Raw genomic sequence first — 25,815 nt, 5'->3', positions numbered from 1 at the left:
CTTTAATAACTCTACCTACATGTACATTTTACCTCAACTAACCGGTGCCCCCGCACATTGTACCGGTATCCCCCCTGTATATAGTCTTGCTTTTGTTATTTTACTGCTGCTCTTTAATTACTTGTTACTTTTATTTCTTATTCATATTATTTTTTTTAACTCCATTGTTGGTTAGGGGCTCGTAAGTAAGCATTTCACTTTAAGGTCGACATCTGTTTTATTTGGCGCATGTGACTAATAACATTTTATTTGTTTTATAGGACAGTGTACCACTAACTATTTATGACCAGTATGCTACAGAAGAGTGTACTACTACCTACTGTTACGCCCGGTGTGATTTGGGTGGGCATTCTATGTTTTCTATTTCTTTGTTTTTGGCCGAGTGTGGTTCCCAATCAGAGGCAGCTGTCTATCGTTGTCTCTGATTGGGAATCATACTTAGGCAGCCTTTTTCCCCACCTAATATTGTTGGTAATTTTTTATTTTTTCTGTGCTCCACGGTTGCATCACAGTCAGTTTCTGTTTACCTGTTTTTTTTTGTGAAAGTTACACTTTATTAAAAGATGTGGAATTACATGCACGCTGCGCCTTGGCTCATCTATGACAGGGAGTTTGAAGACAGTGAACGTGACACCTACCTATGACCAGGATGTTGTTGAGCTGCTCTACTCCGTCTATCTTGGACAGCAGCTGGTTGACCACCGTGTCGTGGACTCCTGTACTGCCCTGCCCAGTACCTCTCTGCTTACAGATGGCATCCAGCTCATCAAAGATGATTATGTGCAGACCACTGTTAGCACCCAGCTAGGATGACAGAAGAGAGGGGAGAGTAGGCAGAGTGGATGACGAGAAAGAGAGCGAGACAGTCAGTCATGCATGGACGTATAACATTTGTTTGTGATTTTCTCATTGTGGATGGACAAGGATTCGCTAGAGCGCGATGGGACAAGGACATCCTGGCCGGCCAAACCCTCCCCTAACCCGGACGACACTGGGTCAATTGTGTGTCGCCCTCATGGGTCTCCCGGGCCATAGCCGGCTATCGAACCCCGGGCTGTAGTGACGCCTCAAACACTGCAATGCAGTGACTTAGAACGCTGCACCACTCAGGAGGCCGTGGATGGATATTTTAGTTTGATTAATAACTTGTGGTCATCAAAAAAAAGATGGCGGCTGGCCACTCACCCTCTTCTGCTCCTCTTCTGCATCTGCGAAGAGCTTGCGGATGTTGGCCTCAGACTCTCCCACAAACTTGTTGAGGATCTCAGGGCCGTTGACGATCTTGGGTTCGCGGGAGTTGAGCATCTTGCCAATCTGCCTGGCCATCAGAGTCTTACCACAACCAGGAGGCCCGAAGAGAAGGATTCCCTTCACGTGCTTACAACCTGGGGCGCATTGGAACAATGACTGAGAAACGTTGGTCGATAGACAATCTTTGAATTTTTGAAAGCACAGCATGCTCCAGTTGTGTACACAGACAATTTAGTTTGTGACAAATGATCACTAGGAGGCACTGAGAGACGCCATTGTTGCACATACATTTGTTCTGCCAATACCGCGGCTCGACCTTACTTTTTTGTGCCCGCACTGTAGGTAGTACTGCATGATCTAACTAAGACTATGGAGTGGAGAGCCTTACCCATCTGTTCCACGATGTCAGGAGGGAAGACACGAGAGGCGAAGGCTCGGCGGAAGATGTCAGAGAACTCTTTGTCCAGACCACCAATGCCCATGCGCTCAAAGTTCCAGTCCGGGTTGATGATGGACTGACGCTGTTCTTTGGTCTTGGCCTTGCCTAGTGGGCAAAGAGGAATTGAATACAACGTTATTTAAAATGCATTAAAAACATACTCAAATAGACATCACAATGAAAACTGTAACAATGGATAAAGAATGGTTATTTTCCCATGGTTGCAGGATATGATCAATCTTGGTCAATTTGGTCTCAAAATGTATTTTGACAAATCAAATAAAAAATTGAATCAAAGTTTATTGCTTGCGTAGACAGATTTGCAGACATTATAACAGGTGCAAGTAAATGCGTGTGTTTATAGCTCCAACAGTGCAGTAATACCTAGCAATGACAATGAAAAAAAAAAATCAACAACACACATTATCCAGAAAAATTAAGAAATATCAGAACGAGCAATGTCAGCGGCAGGGACTCCAGATACTCAACTAGTCTATAGAAGGCCAATATTTATTAATTCTTAATCAGAACAACAGTTTTCAGCTTTGCTAACATAATTGCAAAAGGGTTTTCTAATGATCAATTAGTCTTTTAAAATTATAATCTTGGATTAGCTAACACAATGTGCCATTGGAACACAGGAGTGATTGTTGCTGATAATGGGCCTCTGCGCCTATGTAGAAATCACCTACCAGCTACAATAGTCATTTACAACATTAACAATGTCTACACTGTATTTCTGATCAATTTGATGTTATTTCAATGGACAAAAAAAATGTGCTTTTATTTCAAAAACAAGGACATTTCTAAGTGACCCCAAACTTTTGAACGGTAGTGTATATATCTGAATAGAAAGAGTGTGTACAGCAGTAGTTATATAGGATGAGACATGACTACAATACAGTATATACATATAAAGTGGGTAAAACAGTATGTAAACATTATTAAAATGACCAGTGTCCAATGACCATCTACTGTATGTATATAAGGTGCAGAGTAGAATACCGGGTGGTAGTTGACTAGAACAGTGACTAAGGCTATTGGTGACTGTTAAACAGTCTGATGGCCTAGAGATAGGAGTTGTTTTTCAGTCTCCCAGTCCCAGATTTGATGCACCTGTGGTCACTCCCTGGCCATAGAGATGCTTTTTATTCTCTATTTTGGTTAGGCCAGGGTGTGACTAGGGTGGGCATTCTATGTTATTTTTTCTATGTTTTTGTATTTCTTTGTTTATGGCCGTGTATGGTTCTCAATCAGGGACAGCTGTCTGTCGTTGTCTCTGATTGAGAACCATACTTAGGTAGCTCTTGCCCACATGGGTTTTGTGGGTAGTTGCTTTCTGTTTTGTGTTTTGCACCTGACGGAGCTGTTTCGGTTGTTCTTTTTGTTACTTTGTATTTAGTGTTCAGTTCTATTTAATAAATGACGAACACGTACCACGCTGCGCTTTGGTCCTCACCTTCTTCCACCAACGGCCGTTACAGAATTACCCACCACAAGAAGACCAAGCAGCGTGCGCCAACCTGGAGGAGGAGTTCGACCGGGGAGGAAAGAATGGTAGAGGGCAAGACCCGGTCACTGAAGCCCGAGAGGCAACCCCTAAAATATTTTTGGGGGGAGCACACGGGGAGTGTGGCGGAGTCAGGTTGGAGACCTGAGCCCACTCCCCGTGCTTACTGGGGCGAGCAGGTGACAGGTCAGGACCCGTGCTATGGGGTGATGCGCACTGTGTCTCGGCCGATTATTCACAGGCCGGTGTTCTCGGTGCCAGCGTCCCGCATTTGCCGGGTGGAAGCTGGCATCCAGTCAGAACGGGGGGGGCAGCTATGCGGTCGAGACCACCAGTGCGCCTCCACGGCCCTGTGCCTGCTCCCAGAACCCAAGTCTCCCTCCTGTCCGGAGCTGCCAGAGCCGCCCTCCTGTCCAGAGCTGCCAGAGTCGCCCGTCTGTCCGGAGCTGCCAGAGCCGCCCGTCTGTCCGGAGCTGCCAGAGCCGCCCGTCTGTCCGGAGCTGCCAGAGCCGCCAGTCTGTCCGGAGCTGCCAGAGCCGCCCGTCTGTCCGGAGCTGCCAGAGCCGCCCGTCTGTCCGGAGCTGCCAGAGCCGCCCGTCTGTCCGGAGCTGCCAAAGTCTTCATTCCGGGGCCCGCTTCAAGGGTCCCCGCTCCAGAGGCACCACCTAAGTGGGCCAAGACTGAGGTGGAGCGGGGTCCACGTCCCGCACCCGAGCCGCCGCCGTAAAGAAGGCCCACCCGGACCCTCCCCTTTAGAGTCAGGTTTTGCAGCCGGAGTCCGCACCTTTGGGGGGGGTACTGTCACGCCCTGGCCATAGAGAGGCTTTTTATTCTCTATTTTGGTTTGGTCAGGGTGTTATTTGGGTGGGCATTCTATGTTCTTTTTTCTATGTTTTTGTATTTCTTTGTTTTGGCCGAGTATGGTTCTCAATCAGGGACAGCTGTCTGTCATTGTCTCTGATTGAGAACCGTACTTAGGTAGCCTTTTCCCACCTGTGTTTTGTGGATAATTATTTTTCCGTGTGTGTTTGTGTGCATCAGGTTCTTTGCTGTTTACCTGTTTGTTTTTTGGTTGTTTCGGTTTCACTTTCATTAAAAAATGTGGAACTACATGCACGCTGCGCCTTGGTCGATTTATTACAGGGAGTTTGAGGATAGCGAGCGTGACACCAGTACTGTCTCCGCCTTCTAGATGGTAGCGGGGTGAACAGGCCGTGGCTAGGGTGGCTGGCCTTCTTGTGACACTTGGTGCTGTAGACGTCCTGGAACGCAGGCAGTGTGCCCCGGGGCGATGCGTTGGGCGGACCACACCACCCTCTGGAGATTCCACCACCCTCTGGACAGTGCAATTGCCCTTCTAGATGTTGATACTGCCTGACAGGATGCTCTCAATGCTCTCTACAGAAAATCGTAAGGGAAAAGCTTAATTTCTTCAGCATCCTGAGGTTGAAGAGACACTGTTGCACCTTCATCACCACGATGTCTGTGTGAATGTACCTATTCGGGTTTCAGTGATGAGCATGCAGAGAAACTTAAAGCTTTTTACCCTATCCACTGCGACCCTGACGGTGTGGATGGGGCCGTGCTCTCTTCTGTAATCCACAATCAGCTCCTTCGTTTTCTTGACGTTGAGGGCGCTCACCTCCTCCCTGTAGGCTGTCTCATCATTGTTGGTAATCAGGCCTACCAATGTTGTCATCATGAAACTTGATGAGTTGGAGACGTGCGTGGCCAGGCAGTAATGGATGAACAAGGAGTACAGGAAGGGCTGAGCATGCACGCCTGTGGGGACCCCGTGTTGAGGATCAGCATGGCAGAGGTGTTGGTTCCTACCTTCACCACTTGGGGTCGACCCCTTCAGGAAGTCCAGGACCCAGTTGCACAGGGAGAACCATGGCCCTGAGCTTAGTGATGAGGTTGGAGGGCACAATTTTTGTTGAAGGCTGAGTTGTAGTTATTTATGCTGCAGTAGTTTATGTGTCGGGGGGCTAGGGTCAGTTTGTTATATCTGGAGTACTTCTCCTGTCCTATTCGGTGTCCTGTGTGAATCTAAGTGTGCGTTCTCTAATTCTCTCCTTCTCTCTTTCTCTCTCTCGGAGGACCTGAGCCCTAGGACCATGCCCCAGGACTACCTGACATGACTCCTTGCTGTCCCCAGTCCACCTGGCTGTGCTGCTGCTCCAGTTTCAACTGACCTGAGCCATAGGACCATGCCCCAGGAATACCTGACATGATGACTCCTTGCTGTCCCCAGTCCACCTGACTGTGCTGCTGCTCCAGTTTCAACTATTCTGCCTTATTATTATTCGACCATGCTGGTCATTTATGAACATTTGAACATCTTGACCATGTTTTGTTATAATCTCCACCCGGCACAGCCAGAAGAGGACTGGCCACCCCACATAGCCTGGTTCCTCTCTAGGTTTCTTCCTAGGTTTTGGCCTTTCTAGGGAGTTTTTCCTAGCCGCCGTGCTTCTACACCTGCATTGCTTGCTGTTTGGGGTTTTAGGCTGGGTTTATGTACAGCACTTTGAGATATCAGCCGATGTACGAAGGGCTATATAAAATAAATTTGATTGATTGATTGATTGTAGTTGATGAACAACATTCTTACATAGGTATTTCTCTTGTCCAGGTGGGATAGGGCAGTGTGCAGTGCAATGGCGATTGTGTTGTCCGTGGATCTGTTGCGGCGATTTCACAGTCAAACAAACAATCTTGAAGCATAGATTCCGATTTGTCAGACCAACGTTGAACGGTCCTTACCACGGGAGCTTCCTGTTCAAGTTGCTAGGTGGGGAGGAGCAGAATAGAGGCGTGATCTGATTTGCCGAAGGGAGGGCGGGGGAGGGCCTTGTAGCCATCCCGGAAGGGAGAGTAGCAATGATCCAGGGTCCATGTTGTACATGTAGCACAAACGTGTTGCTCGAATTTCGGTAGCGTTTCCTCAGATTTCCTTTATTAAAGTCCCCAACTACAATAAATGGATAAGCTTTTTCCAGTTTGCACATAGTCCAATGTAGTTCAAGGTAGTTAATGACACAGAAGATGGCTATCCCATGGACATGGCTATCCCATGGACACAGAGTGTTATCAGAGCATTCGGTACGTATTCAGACCCCACATTTTGTTACAGCCTGTAACGGTATTCGTCGTCTGAAGAAGAGGACTCATTGGACCAAAGCGCGGCGTGGTAAGTGCTCATGCTTTCTTTGTTAAAACTGAACACAAAAATAACAAACAGAATAACCGAAACAGTCCTGAAAGGTGCAAAACACTAAACAGAAATGAACTACCCACAACAACCCTGTGGCAAAAAGCTACCTAAGTATGGTTCCCAATCAGAGACAACAATGGACAGCTGTCCCTGATTGAGAACCATACCCGGCCAAAACAAAGAAATACAAAAACATAGAAAAAGAACAGAATGCCCACCCAAATAACACCCTGACCAAACCAAAATAGAGACATTAAAAGCTCTAAGGTCAGGGCGCGACACAGCCTTATTCTAAAATGTATTAAATTGCTTTTTCCCTCATCAAGCTACACACAATACCCCATAATGACAAAAACAATTAAATATAACATTTTCAGACCATTTACTCAGTACTTTGCTGAAGCACCTTTGGCAGCGATTACAGCCTCGAGTGGTCTTGAGTATGACGCTACAAGCTTGGCACATCTGTTTTGGTGGAGTTTCTCCCATTCTTCTCTGCAGATTCTCTCAAGCTCTGTCAGGTTTGATGGGGAGCGTCGTTGCACAGCTATTTTCAGGTCTCTCCAGAGATGTTTGATGGGTTCAAGTCCGGGCTCTGGCTGGGCCACACAGAGACTTGACCCGAAGCCACTCCTGCATTTTCTTGGCTGTGTGCTTTGCGTCGTTGTCCTGTTGGAAGGTGAACCTTCTCCCCAGTCTAAGGCCCTGAGCACTCTCTCATCAATCAGGTTTTCATCAAGGATTTCTGTATTTTGCTACGTTAATCTTTCCCTCGATCCTTATTAGTCTCCCAGTCCCTGCTGCTGAAAAACATCCCCACAGCATGATACTGCCACCACCACACTTCACTGTAGGGATGGTGCCAGGTTTCCTCCAGATGTGATGCTTGGCATTCAGGACAAAGAGTTCAATATTGGTTTCATCAGACCAGAGAATCTTGTTTTTAATGGCCTGAGAGTCCTTTGGGTGCCTTTTGGCAAACTCCAAGCCGGCTGTCATGTTCCTTTTACTGAGGAGTGGCTTCTGTCTGGCCACTCTACCATAAAGGCCTGATTGGTGGAGTGCTGCAGAGATAGTTGTCCTTCTGGAATGTACTCCCATCGCCACAGAGCAACTCTGGAGCTCTGTCCGAATGACCATCAGGTTCTTGGTCACCTCCCTGACCAAGGCCCTTCTCCCCCGATCGCTCAGTTTGGCTGGGAGGCCAGCTCTAGGAAGAGTCTTGGTGGTTTCAAACTTCTTCCATTTAAGAATGACAGAGGCCACTTTGCTGCAGAAATGTGTTGGTACCCTTCTCCAGATCTGTGCCTCGACACAATCCCGTCTCTGAGCTTTACGGACAATTCCTTCGACCTCATGGCTTGGTTTTTGCTCTGACATGCACTGTCAACTGTCGGACCTTATATAGACATGTGTGTGCCTTTCCAAATCATGGCCAATCAATTGAATTTACCGCGTTTCAGAAACATCTCAAGGATAATCAATGGAAACATTATGCACCTGAGTTCAATCATAAATGTAAACATTTTCTAAAAAAATGTTTTTGTTTTGTCATTATGGGGTATTTTGTTTGTGGATTGCCGAGAGGAAAACATTATTTTATCCATTTTAGAATAAGGCTGTAAAGTAACAAAATGTGGAAAAGGGGAAGGGGTCTGAATACTTTCCGAGTGCACTGTTTGTTTGAATTTGAACGGTGCAGAAAGATGTGCCTGTTGTGGTGCCATCTTATGTAATAGTTAGATATACAGTACCAGTCAAGTTTAGACACACCTACTCATTCAAGAGTTTTTCTTTAGTTTTACTATTTTCAACATTGTAGAATAATAGTGAAGACATCATATCTAATAACACATGAAATCATGTAGTTCGCAAAAAAAGTGTTAAAAAATATATTTAATATTTTAGATTCTTCAAATTATCCACCTTTTGCCTTGATGACAGCTTTGCACACTCTTGACATTCTCTCAACCAGCTTCACCTGGAATGCTTTTCCAACAGTCTTGAAGGTGTTCCCACATATGCTGAGCACTTGTTGGATTTTTCCTTCACTCTGCTGTCCAACTCATTCCAAACCATCTCAATTGGGTTGAGGTCAGGTGATTGTGGAGGCCAGGTCATCTGATGCAGCACTCCATCACTCTCTTTCTTGGTCAAATATCCCTTACACAGCCTGGAGGTGTGTTGGGTCATTGTCCCGTTGAAAAACAAATTATTGTCCCTCTAAACGCAAACCAGATGGGATGGCGTATCGCTGCAGAATGCTGTGTTAGCCATGCTGGTTAAGTGTGCCTTGAATTCTAAATAAATCACAGACAGTGTCACCAGCAAAGTTCCCCCACACCACACCTCCTCCTCCGTGCTTCACGGTGGGAACCACACATGCGGAGATCATCCGTTCACCTACTCTGCGTCTCACAAAGACACAACGGTGGGAACCAAAAATCTCAAATTTGGACTTTGCCATCAAGGCAAAGGGTGGCTACATTGAAGAACCTCAAATATAAAATATATTTTGATTTGTTTAGCACTTTTTTGGTTACGACATGATTCCATATGTATTATTTCATAGTTTTGATGTCTTCACTATCATTCTACAATGTAGAAAAGAGTAAAAAAAATATGAAAAAGCCTTGAATGAATAGGTGTATCCAAACATTTGACTTGTACTGTAGCTCCTACATAATCTACCTGTATTCTGTATGGACTCCTCTGCAACTTACCAACTAATGTGAGGGAGGAGCTCTCCGCTTTCTCGAAAACCACCTGGCTGTTCCCCACCAGCAGGCCAATGTCAATCTAAGGGAAACAGGAATTATTACCAACTACTGATTATTACAAATAACTGTTCCAAATAAACACGTACAAATCTGCAGACTTCCCTTTGGACTTCGACTAGCACTCTTGCAGCATGTTCTCTCGTCAAACAGAGACCACATTCGAAATGAAGGGGCAGGTGAAAGCATGGGCGCCACCACTTGGCGTTCACCTGTCCAGTCATTTCTAATCATGAATTACTTAAAGGAAGGGGGGGTAATTCCGACGAGCCCATATCATGAAGGGTTGAGTTGTTACAGCAGTAGGTCAATGGTAACTCTGGGTACCTTCTGCTTCTTGCCTGATGCTGGCTCCCCCTTGAGGATGCTGGCGTCCATGGCCTCAATGTCTTTGATCACCAGCCCAAAGAGCTTGTCGCAGAAACTAAACACCATCTGTAGGGAGGAAGGGATGAGTAGGAGGATGAGAAGAGAGAGGATGAGAGAAGAGAGGAAGGCTGTGTTAGGTTGCATTCCAATTCTCCCAAGTGTGCACTCCTACCCACATCTAAAATCATTTGATTGATGTAAGCCATCACTCTTTTCCCTTGTAACTCCAGGGAAGGGAAGTGTGCAGGAAATGTGGGAAGAGTTGTGACTGGCTGTAGTGTTTGTTGTTCTGACTGACCTGCTGGGTGACAGAGAAGCCCTGGTTGTTGAACTGCTGGATGAACTCGCTGGCCATCTTGTCTGAGTCGTAGGGGCTGGTGTCCGTGCTCTTCTTCTGGAGGAAGTCAATCTCTATAGTCATGGCACCGATGCACTGCTGGGACTTGTCAAAGTTGTAGTTGGCCACTATGAGGGGAGAGGACTCATGTCAGATATGTTTCTAATATCGTATAATTTCTACTCTCAGAAATACTGTACTGTCAAAAATTAAATAGGTACTGTATGTTAAGGTGAGCTATGGGCTGTGGTCAAGATGTGAAGGTACAGTATATTAGGGACTGTGCAGGGTGCAGTGCAAATGAGGGCAATATCTTTGCGCTATGGTCATCGTTTTATTTTCCTCAGACTCATCAAAGAAATGGAGTGAATTACCTTCCACCTCCTGTCCAATGGACAGACCGGCCCATTTCCTCTGAGACAGAAAGAAAGAAGAGAGATAAGTAAGCCAATAATTGCAGGGAGCAGAGAGAAGAGGGGCATGTATGCTTAAAGTGTTAGAATTTTAGCTTTGCAGAAATTCATTAAGATTATAAATGGGTCTACTGTACAATACATTGACAATATAATATACAGTGTGTTTTTTTTAACCTGTGGCAGACTGAAAGCGATAGTGCCAGGAACTATGGCATGGTGGGTTTTTGTGGTGAACACAAACTTGTGAGTTGGCGTAGTCTTCACAGTCACATGTCTGTAGAGAGAGGGTTAGAGAGACTCATGGACATCTGTTCCATATATACAGGCAACAAAATTACCTCAATAGAATATCATATTTACAGTGCCTTGCGAAAGTATTCGGCCCCCTTGAACTTTGCGACCTTTTGCCACATTTCAGGCTTCAAACATAAAGATATAAAACTGTATTTTTTTGTGAAGAATCAACAACAAGTGGGACACAATCGTGAAGTGGAACGACATTTATTGGATATTTCAAACTTTTTTAACAAATCAAAAACTGAAAAATTGGGCGTGCAAAATTATTCAGCCCCCTTAAGTTAATACTTTGTAGCGCCACCTTTTGCTGCGATTACAGCTGTAAGTCGCTTGGGGTATGTCTCTATCAGTTTTGCACATCGAGAGACTGACATTTTTTCCCATTCCTTCTTGCAAAACAGCTCGAGCTCAGTGAGGTTGGATGGAGAGCATTTGTGAACAGCAGTTTTCAGTTCTTTCCACAGATTCTCGATTGGATTCAGGTCTGGACTTTGACTTGGCCATTCTAACACCTGGATATGTTTATTATTGAACCATTCCATTGTAGATTTTGCTTTATGTTTTGGATCATTGTCTTGTTGGAAGACAAATCTCCGTCCCAGTCTCAGGTCTTTTGCAGACTCCATCAGGTTTTCTTCCAGAATGGTCCTGTATTTGGCTCCATCCATCTTTCCATCAATTTTAACCATCTTCCCTGTCCCTGCTGAAGAAAAGCAGGCCCAAACCATGATGCTGCCACCACCATGTTTGACAGTGGGGATGGTGTGAGCTGTGTTGCTTTTACGCCAAACATAACGTTTTGCATTGTTGCCAAAAAGTTCAATTTTGGTTTAATCTGACCAGAGCACCTTCTTCCACATGTTTGGTGTGTCTCCCAAGTGGCTTGTGGCAAACTTTAAACGACACTTTTTAAGGATATCTTTAAGAAATGGCTTTCTTCTTGCCACTCTTCCATAAAGGCCAGATTTGTGCAATTTACGACTGATTGTTGTCCTATGGACAGAGTCTCCCACCTCAGCTGTAGATCTCTGCAGTTCATCCAGAGTGATCATGGGCCTCTTGGCTGCATCTCTGATCAGTCTTCTCCTTGTATGAGCTGAAAGTTTAGAGGGACGGCCAGGTCTTGGTAGATTTGCAGTGGTCTGATACTCCTTCCATTTCAATATTATCGCTTGCACAGTGCTCCTTGGGATGTTTAAAGCTTGGGAAATCTTTTTGTATCCAAATCCGGCTTTAAACTTCTTCACAACAGTATCTCGGACCTGCCTGGTGTGTTCCTTGTTCTTCATGATGCTCTCCGCGCTTTTAACGGACCTCTGAGACTATCACAGTGCAGGTGCATTTATACGGAGACTTGATTACACACAGGTGGATTGTATTTATCATCATTAGTCATTTAGGTCAACATCATTCAGAGATCCTCACTGAACTTCTGGAGAGAGTTTGCTGCACTGAAAGTAAAGGGGCTGAATAATTTTGCACGCCCAATTTTTCAGTTTTTGATTTGTTAAAAAGTTTGAAATATCCAATAAATGTCGTTCCACTTCATGATTGTGTCCCACTTGTTGTTGATTCTTCACAAAAAAATACAGTTTTATATCTTTATGTTTGAAGCCTGAAATGTGGCAAAAGGTCGCAAAGTTCAAGGGGGCCGAATACTTTCGCAAGGCACTGTACAACTGCTTTTTTTTTTTACATTACAGCTATTCTGCTAATGATTTTTTTGAATGATTGTTAGAGCATAGTTTGTAGTATGAAATCAGAAAAATACATTACTTCACAGCAAAAACTGTGCACTAATTATATGACTAAGATTCAGCCGTGGTCTGAATTTTTTCTTGAGCGGATCGTTGGGGGACCGGAACATAACAATTTGTATGTTTGACTATTATTATGTGTTGGAATACTTGGGAGCAGATTTCCCAATTTCCAGGTGTTTTTACAGTATTTTATGTCCAACAGTGAAAAAATATATTTAAACAAGCTCAGAAAACTGCCAGTTGGGGAACCCTGATGTAGTATGATTTTCCAGACTACAGAGGGCTATGCTGTATAGGATGATTACTCACTGTCCAGACTGCAGATCTTTCTCGCTCACCACAGCACAGTTTGTCAACGATAGGTCATCTGTCGGGCATCGTGCCGCTTGCATCGTCTGCAGGAGAGAGAGAGAGAAGTTGAAGGGGAGATATTACTCTAGTAGTGGAGCGGTGACGCAGCATTTCCTTTCCATTTTCCAAAGGAAAACTCATTTTACATTTAGTAGCATCATGGAACTTAGGTTACACACCCACGATGGCCTTCTTGGAAGTCATCAAAAATCATTAAGAAACATCCAGTTAAATTCTGGTAGTTCACACTATGGTGTGAGGGTATATAACGAACCATTCAACTTTGTAGCAATGCAACAGTATACTGTAGACATGTCACATAATTTCTATGAGTGGAACATTGATCATGTTTAGTTTCTCTGCAAATTCAACATATTTCAACTCATAGGCAACATCAATGTTTGTCCAACATCACAAGATAGTCAAATATAGATATAAACCAGCCTTGAAACAGACAATGCAAGAGAGCAGCAAAAGACAGCAGATACAGCTAGCTAGCTAGTTAGTTTATTTGTTTGGATCTATTCCAGTCGTTACAAGACTATGAATGAATGAATGAATGAATGAATGAATGAATGAATGACATACAAAATACAATGAAACCAAAGACAAATTCAAAACACAAAATATAAATGCAAAAGAACAAAAGAACACTTCTTTCTCAGTTGTGGTAACTTATCTGAACACAATTCTTGTTGAGAAGTTTCTACATTCTTATGTCAGATTATTGCACGGATTTACCACATTGGCATTCTCTTACATAGCTCTGTTCACACAATTCACTGAGTGAAAAGGTTACAGAGTGAAAAGATGAAGAGATTTTCAGGGCACTGAATCTCGTCAGCTTGTTTGCTGCCAAGAACATGGCGTTCAGACTGCCTTTGAACTGTCATAATGTACCAAGGAAACTATGCAGTACTTAGCCTTCCCTTTGGTACACAGGACAAACCTATAAACACTGTTAGTAAAAGAGAAAAGATGAGAAAAAGCAAGAGCATGTTGTTCCAATTGTCATGACGACAAATACACTTTTCAGACCAAGACAGAAAGATCTGGATGATGATGCAATATTCATTCCAGCTTTTAAGACAAATCAGGGGAGATAGAGAGTTGATCTTGGGTTCCTCATCTCAAGACTAGTCTAGACCATTTAAAAACAGTCTTGGTCTGGGCCACTGCCAGAGGTCTGGGTCTGGGCTGATGGTCTATGATGACACCATGGTCTTTGTAGATTAACCCTAACCCTAACTCATGTTGTCAAGATGCATCTTTGAATACCATCTTGTCAGGTATATGGCCATGTATGAGTGAAATAACACACAAGTCCAACACTCGCTGCCTTACTTCTCTAATGTCAGAGCCAAGTGGGACTAAAATAACAACTGGTTTGGTCTGGGTCTGTATAGGTTATATCTTGCTCTGGGTGTCATAAGGTGTGGTCTTAGTCTGGGTCTTGAGGGCCATAAGGAGGAGACAAATCGCCATTAATTTCAGTTAGATTTTATACAATCATATACGTTGTTGTGAACGTACCCTGTGAAGAATGCATGCCATAGTCATCTCTGATTTTGCTCACTCATAGACACAGGCTTGCCATGTACGCTTGCTTGTCTGACATTTGAGCGGTGGCGGCTGCGGGGCGGAGAGTGAAGAGCAAGGGCAGTGGGTGTTGGGAGTCGTAATGTTTGGGAGCAAGGGGAATGCTTGGGCTGTGGCAAGTAATATAGAGGTGCGTATTGCACTGCAGTGCTGGCACACTGCCCTGCCCCATTTCTAAAATCATCACATGCAGTCTAGTCTACCCCTTCATCTACCATACCGCCAGCGCTCGCTCAGCCAGAAGAAAAGTAAATAGGCTAAAGCTTTTCTGTTTGACCCCGGTCCAAGAGTAGGTCTAAACATTATTAGTGAAACTGCAGTGGAGGAGTAATGGATGATAATTCATTGTTTGTGCACTCAGGCAAATATATTCCCTCTCTGCATTGCAACTCAGTCAATGGATTTGCAATGGCAGATGAAATATGTATCATATGTATATAGTTTCTCCTGAGACAGTCACTACCAGGGGTGAGAGCAGCGGCAGTGGCAGCAGGGGGGAAGCCTCCGTAAGACTTTGGGAGTTGACGAGGCGGATAAAGCTACTTTCAATAAAGCCGACTGACTGTCCAATTAAGCTATTAGACATATAGCGGGTGGCGTGGGAGTTCATACATGAGGAAATGACTTACATACATACCTTGAAAAATATTACGACCTGGGGGCCAACGTACGCAAGCAAAGAGGGAGGGGAAGAGGAGGACATAAGACAGAGAATTGAGACAGCCAGGACCACTGTCTGTCAGAGAGCTGAAGCAGCATCGTGTGCATTGATTCACAATCGAAGGAATACCACCTTGACAGTGGCAAGTGGCAAGCGCATGCAGAACGGGGCAGAGTTGGGGTCATTCTTATCATTTCACTCACTTTAGTTTTGTTCTAGTCCTGAACTACACCAAAACATGGGCACATTTTGACATCAGTGAATTTATACTGCCCAAATAAATTGTTCTGTGGCTAGTCTTGTTTTTGAAATGTGAATTTTCAGCAAGTTAAGTGCCTATTATAAATATACCCCAAATCTGGTAGTATTGTCATTTGTCAGCCATATATGCTTTACAGTCTTTACGTTGTAAATAGAAAATATTGTCTTAATGTGAGAACTAATGTGGCGGCAGGGTAGCCTAGTGGTTAGAGCGTTGGACTAGTAACCGGAAGGTTGCGAGTTCAAACCCCCGAGCTGACAAGGTACAAATCTGTCGTTCTGCCCCTGAACAGGCAGTTAACCCACTGTTCCCAGGCCGTCATTGAAAATAAGAATTTGTTCTTAACTGACTTGCCTGGTTAAATAAAGGTAAAAAAAAAAAAAAAAAAAAAAAAAAAAAAAAGTGAATTTTCACGAGGCAGAAATCTTTTGTATTTTTGGTGATCTTATGTGGTGAATGGATGGAACCCCAGGGTTACTGTCATGTATGGCTGATTCAAATGGTAATAGGAGCTGTAGCATGCACAAACAAGCAAGACATTGCATGGTTTTGAAAATGTACAAAGAATAAAACCCTTCACATAAATACCTTAACTTAATGCATTTAATGAGACACCATTTGAATTAAAAGTAGTCACGCCCCACAAACCCTCTAGATTGTATTCAAAACATATATTACAAATGGCTCATTGGTGGTGCTATGCGCAATTCTGGACTAAGAATAAAGGGTGTTCAGTGATTCGTCTTCTGATTGCGGTATAAATACACACGCACACCCACACCCGCACGCACACGCACACACACGCACACACAATCCTAAATCTTGATGCCCCACCCAGCCCTGCGGTCTCGTAGGACAGAACACTCCAGGCTTTTTCTCCTGCCTTATTTCAGGAATCCCTTTTCAATATTCCATCAGCTGGAGTCATGGGGGAGGTATCCATTCAGATGTCTGTGCTGGAGATAAATATGTATGGATGCAACCAGTAGGAGGAGCCATTCACCTCTGCCTCTAGCCCTCTAGTGCATCAGGTTTGCCTATGGGTAGGCCTAACGATGTATACAGTAGAAACATAATTAAACTGAGTATAGAAAACATTTAGGACACCTGCTATTTCCATGACATAGACTGACCAGGTGAATCCAGGTGAAACTTAGGATCACTTATTGATGTCACCTGTTAAATCCACTCCAATCAGTGTAGATGAAGGGGAGGAGAAAGGTTATATAATTATTTTTAAGCCTTGAGACAATTGAGACATGGATTGCGTATGTGTGCCATTCAAAGGGTGAATGGGCAAGACAAAAGATTTAAGTGCCCTTGAACAGGGTATGGTAGTAGGTGCCAGGCACTCCAGTTTGTGTCAAGAACTGTGACGCTGCTGGGTTTATCACGCTCAACATTTTTCCGTATGTATCAAGAATGGTCTAACACCCAAAGGACATCAAGACAACTTGACACAACTGTGGGAAGCATTGGCGACAATATAGGCCAGCATCCCTGTGGAACACTTTCAACACCTTGTAGAGTCCATCCTTTGACGAATTGAGGCTGTTCTGAGGACAAATGGCGGGTGATACTCAATGTTAGGAAGGTGTTCCTAATGTTTGGTATACTCAGTGTATTTTAGTATACTGTAAATGGGCCTATATTTCATGTTTACAAAACCACAATATTTATGCAATATTTCAAATGAGGTGTTACTTTTTCCATGGTAGTTTGACAATCTTAACAAAAGACAATGTCTACTAATCAGTTATTTTCATAATGGCACCAGAAAAAGTGCATACACAATCTATTTCACAAATGTATTTGGGATCAGTTCTCCCAACACCAATCTTTACATGAAACCATTGTAACCGAGTCAACAAGAAGGCCATAGGTCAGATTTTGAAGGGCATTTAGAGTCAGCACAGGGATATGTGTTATGAATTCAGAAGCAGCTAAAGACATTATTGAGCTAATATGGCAGGTTTGAAAGCCAATTCCTTTTTCTATTTCAGATAAATCACTTTGTTAGTTCTTGGCTGTCTTCCCCTACTGGAAAGTAATTCAATCAAAGTTGGAGAGATTGATGGCAGGGAAAGACCATGCAGACACATCACTTTGACTACAATGAGACTCCACTGTGACTGCACTGTTATAGCCCTGCAGGGTATGGTATGTTTTGTAGAGGAAGATTCAAAAAGGTCATGTGCTTGTATTTCTTCTGTGCAATTTGGCTACGTTGTGCAGTAGGGAATTTCCCATCCTATATTTGAGTGACACAATATAGCTGCTAAATGTGAAAGATGAGAGATAATTGTAACTTGATTATTCTGATTTTTTATATCCTTTTTTGCAAATGTCCAGCCGGCAATTTCTCCATATATCTGGCTAATGTCGCTATCAGGGATGTCTATGCCTTCTGGTTCCAATCCAATACAATTCAATTCACATTAGTTATATTTTGCTTTGTCCTCATTGGCTGATTCTGCCACATGCTCATTGTTTGACACCTCCAGCAGAGATAGAGGAACACATCACTGCTTAGTGAGTGAACACATCACAGCAGGGCAAGAGGACACATTTGAAGGTCGCTCTTGTCCTAGAGAAAACACCCTGATCATCACCCTATTTAGAATCAGAGAAAATACCTAAACTCAACTTCTTGTTTTGTGCAGTCTAAGCATAATCACATTCAACTATCAGATTAATTGTGTGTCTGATGGAAAGAGTGTTTGAACTGTTCAAGCCTGTCCACTGCAATGCCCCCACAGCACATAGAGTAGCACTCTCTCTAAATATAGCTGCAGCTCAACACTCACACAGATGAAGGCCCTACACTAAAACAGGGATTACAGATTACACAGATACCCACACACACTGTACACTCATTCAAATGTATATATGTATATAGGCACATAGCATATACATATAGAGATGTGACTATAATAAAGCAATAAGGCATGAGGGGGTGTGGTATATGGCCAATATACCACGGCTAAGGGCTGTTCTTAGGCACGACGCATCGCGGAGATATAGCTATAAAGACACACAACCCATGTTGTTATAACATTTTCAATATATGCAGAGAGATTTCTGGTGCATAAGAGCTTAAAAACATAGGCCTATAGACATATTAGTGACACTAATGTTTTTGTTGTGTGACATATCTGAGGTTAAAAAAACATGGCTGCAGACTAAATATTTAAATGAGACCAATTTATATGTCAGATACAACAGTGCTGTGTATTACTGAACATGTGACTAACAGCGAGGGAGAAGTTTGACACTGCTATTCTGAGATAATTAGTTTACCTAAACTAGCTAAATGAATTACCCATTTATTTATAAGGGCCTGTGGAGAGCTAGAATGCTTTTGTCATTAAACTCTCCTCAGGTTCATGTTTTTCATATTTAAACGGGTCTTGGTCTCATCACGGTAGTGCTGAGCAATTAGTGATTTTTGAGGTCGGTTTTGTCACACCCTGATCTGTTTCACCTGTCTTTGTGCTTGTCTCCACCCCCCTCCAGGTGTAGCCCATCTTCCCATCATCCCCCGATTCTGACCATTCTGCCTGCCCTGACCCCGAGACTGCCTGCCATCCTGTACCTGCCTGACTCTGACCTGATCACGAAGCTCTGCCTGCCCTCGACCTGCCCTTTGCCTGCCCCGTGTTTCTAATAAATGATCTGATAACTGGGGCGGCAAGTTCAAACCACTGTGCTGAAAAGGTACAAGTCTGTCGTTCTGCCCCTGAACAGGCAGTTAACCCACTGTTCCTAGGCCGTCATTGAAAATAAGAATTTGTTCTTAACTGACTTACCTAGTTAAATAAAGGTAAATTAAATAAATCCGTCTGCATCTGGGTCATGTCATTATATATAGGTTTGGTTTCGGTTCGATTATGGGAAACATTTATCAAGGTTTTCTTTTCTTTCTTTTTTTACATTAAATGCATTATGAAATAATGACATAAAAATTATTTTAGAGCTTTTTAATGAAAATTGCCAAAACATTTCAAATATTCCATTGTCTCTGTCAGGTCCACTTTGGGTAGACATTGGGTAGACAAAAGACTAAATTGCTATGAAATAATAAAATATTTCAGGTGTGTACACTACCGTTCAAAAGTTTGGGATCACTTCGAAATGTCCTTGTTTTTGAAAGAAAAGCTATTTTTTTGTCCATTAAAATAACATCAAATTGATCAGAAATACAGTGTAGACATTGTTAATGTTGTAAATTACTATTGTAGCGGGAAACGGCATATTTTTTATGGAATATCTACATAGGCGTACAGAGGCCCATTATCAGCAACCATCACTCCGGTGTTCCAATGGCACGTTGTGTTGGCTAATCCAAGTTTCTCATTTTATAAGGCTAATTGATCATTAGAAAACTATTTTGCAATTATGTTAGCACAGCTGAAAACGGTTGTCCTGATTAAAGAAGCAATAAAACTGGCCTTCCCTGGACTAGTTGAGTATCTGGAGCATCAGCATTTGTGGGTTCGATTACAGGCTCAAAATGGCCAGAAAAAAATGACTTTCTTCTGAAACTTGTCAGCCAATTCCTGTTCTGAGAAATTAAGGCTATTCCATGCGAAAAATTGCCAAGAAACTGAAGATCTCGCACAACGCTGTGCACTACTCCCTTCACAGAACAGCGCAAACTGGCTCTAATCAGAATAGAAAGAGGAGTGGGAGGCCCCAGTACACAACTGAGCAAGAGGATAAGTTCATTTGAGTGTCTAGTTTGAGAAACAGACACCTCACAAGTCCTCAACTGGCAGCTTCATTAAATAGTACCCGCAAAACACCAATCTCATTGTCAACAGTGAAGAGGCAACTCCGGGATGCTGGCCTTCTAGGCAGACTTCCTCTTCTTTTGCCCATCTTAATCTATTCCTTTTATTGGCCAGTCTGAGATACAGCTTTTTCTTTGCAACTCTGCCTAGAAGGCTGTCACGACTTCTGCCGAAGTCAATGCCTCTCCTTGTTCGGGCGGTGTTCGGCAGGCGACGTCGCCGGTCTTCTAGCCATCGCCGATCCATTTTTCATTTTCCATGTGTTTTGTCTCGTTTTCTCCTACACCTGGCTCTCATTTCCTTCATTATATGTTGTGTATTTAACCCTCTGTTCCCCCCATGTCTTTGTGTGGTATTGTTTTTTGTAAGTGCACATTTTGCTTGACTGGTGCGCGTCGGGTTATTGTGCCCATACTTTGTATTTCTTATGCCGTTGGTTTTGCTATTAAACTGCTCCGGCTATTATCAAGTTCTGCTCTCCTGCGTTTGACTTCCCTGCCACCAGATATGCACCCCTTACAAAGGCCAGCATCCCAGAGTTGCCTCATCACTGTTGACGTTGAGACTGGTGTTTTGTGGGCACTATTAAATGAAGCTAAACTGCAGGGTAATGTAAAAGTTGTATTTTTCTAAGATCCAATACATAATATTGTACACTTATCATAATTAGATTTTATTCCAGAGAGTCCAGATAAGTTATCTAGATCTTCAATGAGGCATTGCAGGGATCTAGCTTGCGGACTTAATATAAAAGTTGAGTCATCAACATACATGGACACCTTTGTTTTTAAGCCTTGGATTTCTAATCCTCTAATGTTGTTATTGGATCTGATTTTAATAGCTAGCATTTCGATGGCCATAATGAATAATTATGGTGACAGCGGAAAGCCTTGTTTAACTCCTCTTGACAATTCAAAACTCTCTGAGAAGTAGCCATTATTTACTATTTTACATCTGGGGTTAACGTTAACGTCATTAGCTAAGTCAGCCAAGTTCTTCTTTGCAAATTGCAGAGATAGCGCTAGCTATTTAACACTTCTAGAATATTGGAATATATTGTGAATTACTAGCTAGCTAGATAATGCGTGTTTAATTTGTATTCTTACTGTATTTAAATTTACAGTAACCAACTGTGTCTATGGCGCAAGAAAACGTTAATGATTATAAAAGTATTCATTTGTCTCAAAACAAGGGTTTAGCTGTCCTAAAGTTAAGTACATTTCCAAGAAGAAATCCTAAAGCATTATTTTCAAGAATCCCAATTCTTCTTCACTTTTATCTTAGGAAACGTAGGAAAAATCTTAAGAACATTTCCAATAACTTAACTGAGGAATAGCAACTTTGCTTAACTTTCTTCTTAAGTCTACAGTTAAGAAAAAAATGGCAGTTAAGAAGAAATTCCTTCTTAAGGAGGTTTTGTGAATCCGGCCCCTGGCCTCCACAATCCCCCGACCTCAACCCAGTTCAGATGGTTTGGGATGATTAGGACCGCAGAGTGAAGGAAAAGTAGCCAACAAGTGCTCAGCATATGTGGGAACTCCTTCAAGACTGTTGGAAAAGCATTCCAGGTAAAGCTGTTGAGAGAATGCCAACAGCGTGCAAAGCTGTCATCAAGGCAAAGGGTGGCTATTTGAAAAATCTCAAATATTAAATATATTTGGATTTGTTTAACACTTTTTTGGTTACTACAAGATTCCATGTGTGTTATTTCAAAGTGTTGATGTCTTCATTATTATTCTACAATGAAAAAATAGTAAAAAATAAAGAAAAACCCTTGAATGAGTAGGTGTTCTAAAACTTTTGACCGGTAGTGTATATTACTTCATTTTATTTGATGACATTCTAAATTTGTATTCCTTAAAGTCATCATCTCATCTCTGCTTAGGCAGTAGCAGCCTGCCTGCCAGCCAGCCAGACAATGTTATCTCTGTGCTCCCCATACTGTACTGTCTTTAGTCATTCTATTTAGCTAGGCTAGCCTGCCTAAGTGTGCTGCAGAGTTGTCTGATGAAATCATTAGACTAGTTCCTCAAGAACGTCCTCTCACTGTCAACTGGGTTTATTTTCAGCAAACTTAACGTGTAAATATTTGTATGAACATAACAAGATTCAACAACTGAGACATAAACAGAACAAGTTCCACAGACATGTGACTAACAGAAATTGAATAACGTGTCCCTGAACAAAGTGAAAATCAAAATCAAAAGTAACAGCCAGTATCTGGTGTGGCCACCAGCTGCATTAAGTAATGCAGTGCATCTCCTCCTCATGGACTGCACCAGATTTGACAGTTCTTGCTGTGAGATGTTACCCCACTCTTCCACAAAGGCACCTGCAAGTTCCCGGACATTTCTGGGGGGAATGGCCCTAGCTCTCACCCTCCGATCCAACATGCCCCATACGTGCTCAATGGGATTGAGATCCGGTCTCTTTGCTGGCCATGGCAGAACACTGGCATTCCTGTCTTGCAGGAAAGCACGCACAGAACAAGCAGTATGGCTGGTGGCATTGTCATGCTGGAGGGTAATGTCAGGATGAGCCTGCAGCAAGGGTACCACATAAGGGAGGAGGATGTCTTCCCTGTAACGCACAGCGTTGAGATTGCCTGCAATGACAACAAGCTCAGTCCGATGATGCTGTGACACACCGCCCCAGACCATGATGGACCCTTCACTTCCAAATCGATCCCGCTCCAGAGTACAGGCCTCGGTGTAACGCTCATTCCTTCGATGATGAACGTGAATCCGACCATCAGCCTTGGTGAGACAAAACCGCGAGTCGTCAATGAAGAGCACTTTTGCCAGTCCTGTCTGGTCCAGCGACGGTGGGTTTGTTCCCATTGGTGACGTTGCCGGTAATGTCTGGTGAGGACCTGCCTTACAACAGGCCTACAAGCCCTCAGTCCAGCCTCTCTCAGCCTATTGCGGACAGTCTGAGCACTGATGGAGGGTTTGTGCGTTCCTGGTGTAACTCGGGCAGTTGTTGTTGCCATCCTGTACCGGTTTCGCAGGTGTGATGTTTGGATGTACCGATCCTGTCTGTAAGCTGTTAGTGTCTTAACGACCGTCCCACAGGTGCATGTTCATTAATTGTTTATGGTTCATTGAACAAGCATGGGAAACAGTGTTTAAAACCTTTACATTGAAGATCTGTGAAGTTATTTGGATTTATACAAATTATCTTTGAAGGGTCCTGAAAATGGAACATTTCTTTTTTCTTTTTTTTCTTTTTTTTCTGAGTTTATGTCGTGAGCTGCTAATTTTAATATACCTTTGAAATAGGCACATTCTTCTCCTCTACCCTGCAACTCCTTGGTGTACAATATATCTGTTTTCTGTTGATTTACCTGGTAAAGTAATGGTTAATAAACAACTCTAAGTGGGGGGTCAAAAAGTTATATTTGGAATTTTCCTGAATTCTGTTTTCTCTGTGTTATTTGTCCTGGTTTTGGATTTTTTTGTTCCATTTTTTTACTCTGAATATTACAATTACTCATAGAGAATAAAAAAATGTGTGTCCATATCAATGCTTAAATCACATCAGAAGATTTTAGTGAATTTTCCCTTCCCTTCTAGCAAGAGAGGAATGTGAAGGTCTAGCAATGTTTCTGATGTTAGACCTACTGCTGCAGCACAGCGTTTGCAAAACAATCACCAACCAATGATACAAATAATCCTGATATCCAGTAGTTCTGTCAGGTAGGAGTACTTTGCAGTTAACATTTAATTGAGGAGGTTTTTGGGGAAAGTCTGTATACTCACAAGATCGCTAAATAACGAGTGATAGACAAACGTGCACACCAAACAGACAGACGGGCAATATTGCTGGAAATGAATTAGCAGATATTGTGTTACGTTTGGTTTTTAAAACTTCTTATGGCTGCAGGGGCAGTATTGAGTAGCTTGGATGAATAAGGTGCCCAGAGTAAACGGCCTGCTCCTCAGTCCCAGTTGCTAATATATGCATATTATCATTAATATTGGATAGAAACCACTCTGAAGTTTCTAAAACTGTTTGAATGATGTCTGTGAGTATAACAGAACTCATATGGCAGGCAAAAACCTGAGAAGAAATCCAAACAGGAAGTGGGAAATCTGAGGTTGGTCGATTTTCAACCCAGCCCCTATTGAATACACAGTGGGATATTGTTCAAGTTGCACGTCTTAGGGCTTCCAATAGATGTCAACCGTCTTTAGAAACTTGAATGAGGCTTCTACTGTGATGTGGGGCCGGATGAGAGCGCTTTGAGTCAGTGGTCTGGCAGAGAGCCAGGTCCTGGTCATTTCACATGAGAGCGACCTGCGTTCCATGGCTTTTCTACAGACAATGGAATTCTCCAGTTGGAACGTTATTGAAGATTTATGATAAAAACATCCTAAAGATTGATTCTATACTTAGTTTGAAATGTTTCTACGACCTGTAATATAACTTTTTTAACTTTTCGTCCGACGTTCGGCAGGACCTGCACGAGCGTTTGGATTTGTGTACTAAACACCCTAACAAAAGTAGCTACTTGGACATAAATAATGGACATTATCGAACAAATCAAACATTTATTGTTGAACTAGGATTCCTGGGGGTGCATTCTGATGAAGATCACCAAAGGTAAGGGAATATTTATAATGTAATTTCTGATTTCTGTTGACTCCAACATCTCAGATTATTGCTTTTTCCGTAAAGCTTTTTTGAAATCTGACACAGCGGTTGGATTAAGGAGAGGTATATCTATAATTTTATGTGTAACACTTGTATTTTCAACATTTATGATGAGTATTTCTGTAAAATTGATGTGGCTATGCAAAATCACTGGATGTTTTTGGAACTACTGAACGTAACGGGGCAATGTAAACTCAGATTTTTTTATATAAATATGAACTTTATCAAACAAAACGTACATGTATTGTGTAACATGAAGTCCTATGAGTGTCATCTGATGAAGATCATCAAAGTTTAGTGATTAATTGTATCTCTATTTGTGCTTTTTGTGACTCCTATCTTTGGCTGGAAAAATGGCTGTGTTTTTCTGTGGCTTGGTGGTGACCTAACATAATCATTTGTGGTGCTTTCGCTGTAAAGCCTATTTGAAATCGGACACTGTGGCGGGATTAACAACAAGATTACCTTTAAAACGGTATAAGATACATATATGTTTGAGGAATTTTAATGATGAGACTTCTGTTGTTTTGAATTTGGCGCCCTGCACTTTCACTGGCTGTTGTCATATCGATTCCGTTAACGGGATTGTAGCCCTAAATTAAGCCAGTAGTGGCTAACCAGGGGTGGGATGTCAATATGGCTTTTATTGGATAGTAGCAGGGACAGTCTGCGATGGAACACATGAAAAAATGCATGTAGTGTACTTTCAGAATTGATTGGCGAGCTAGGTACTGGTAGCTCTCGATCTTCCTCAAACCTAATGGCAGAAATCCACCCAGCACGTTGTGGGCGTTGAAACAACAAAACCCCATTCATTTTCAATGTAGGGAAGCCAAGTGGGCAGGAACCGTTGTGTGATACAAGCATGGCGAGGGAGCATAAACAGGGCGGGACCAAAGTTGGGAAAAGCTGAACTTTTTTTGCGGACTCGTTGCTGTTGACCAATCGAGGCTCACTATAGTTTCCAGCCCCGATTGGCTGTTGATGCCTACCTTGCCTGCTTGCTAGCACCGACATGAGGGTGAAGCTAGTTTTGCTATCCGTATAGTGGATAGCAAAACTAGGCTTAAAAGTGTTTCCTTTGGCTTGTACGACATTGCAGGTGACTGCCGACTTACTG

General features: G+C 42.9%; 2 protein-coding genes across 4 annotated transcripts in view; both read right to left on the bottom strand.

Annotated features, from left to right (window-relative positions):
• Positions 1-25,815, bottom strand: part of LOC139406902 (uncharacterized) — a 624,715-nt gene that overhangs the window by 509,957 nt on the left and 88,943 nt on the right. The window lies entirely within an intron of this gene.
• LOC139406900 (vesicle-fusing ATPase-like) overlaps positions 1-25,815 on the bottom strand; it is a 43,470-nt gene that overhangs the window by 10,824 nt on the left and 6,831 nt on the right. For 2 of the 3 annotated variants that reach the window (XM_071150038.1, XM_071150037.1), the window contains exons 2-11: positions 14,961-14,978; positions 12,683-12,768; positions 10,491-10,590; positions 10,275-10,314; positions 9,862-10,028; positions 9,522-9,629; positions 9,141-9,216; positions 1,640-1,795; positions 1,186-1,385; positions 639-804 (exon numbers count right to left, since the gene is read on the bottom strand). In XM_071150038.1, the coding sequence (XP_071006139.1) occupies positions 639-804; positions 1,186-1,385; positions 1,640-1,795; positions 9,141-9,216; positions 9,522-9,629; positions 9,862-10,028; positions 10,275-10,314; positions 10,491-10,590; positions 12,683-12,768; positions 14,961-14,978 (1,117 nt within the window). The remainder of the gene's footprint in view (positions 1-638; positions 805-1,185; positions 1,386-1,639; positions 1,796-9,140; positions 9,217-9,521; positions 9,630-9,861; positions 10,029-10,274; positions 10,315-10,490; positions 10,591-12,682; positions 12,769-14,960; positions 14,979-25,815) is intronic. The other variant, XM_071150039.1, reaches the window with a different exon arrangement.

This window comes from Oncorhynchus clarkii, chromosome 4 (genome assembly GCF_045791955.1).
Source record: "Oncorhynchus clarkii lewisi isolate Uvic-CL-2024 chromosome 4, UVic_Ocla_1.0, whole genome shotgun sequence".
Lineage (NCBI taxonomy): Eukaryota > Metazoa > Chordata > Actinopteri > Salmoniformes > Salmonidae > Oncorhynchus > Oncorhynchus clarkii.
This window is presented reverse-complemented; position numbering and strand designations above follow the sequence as displayed.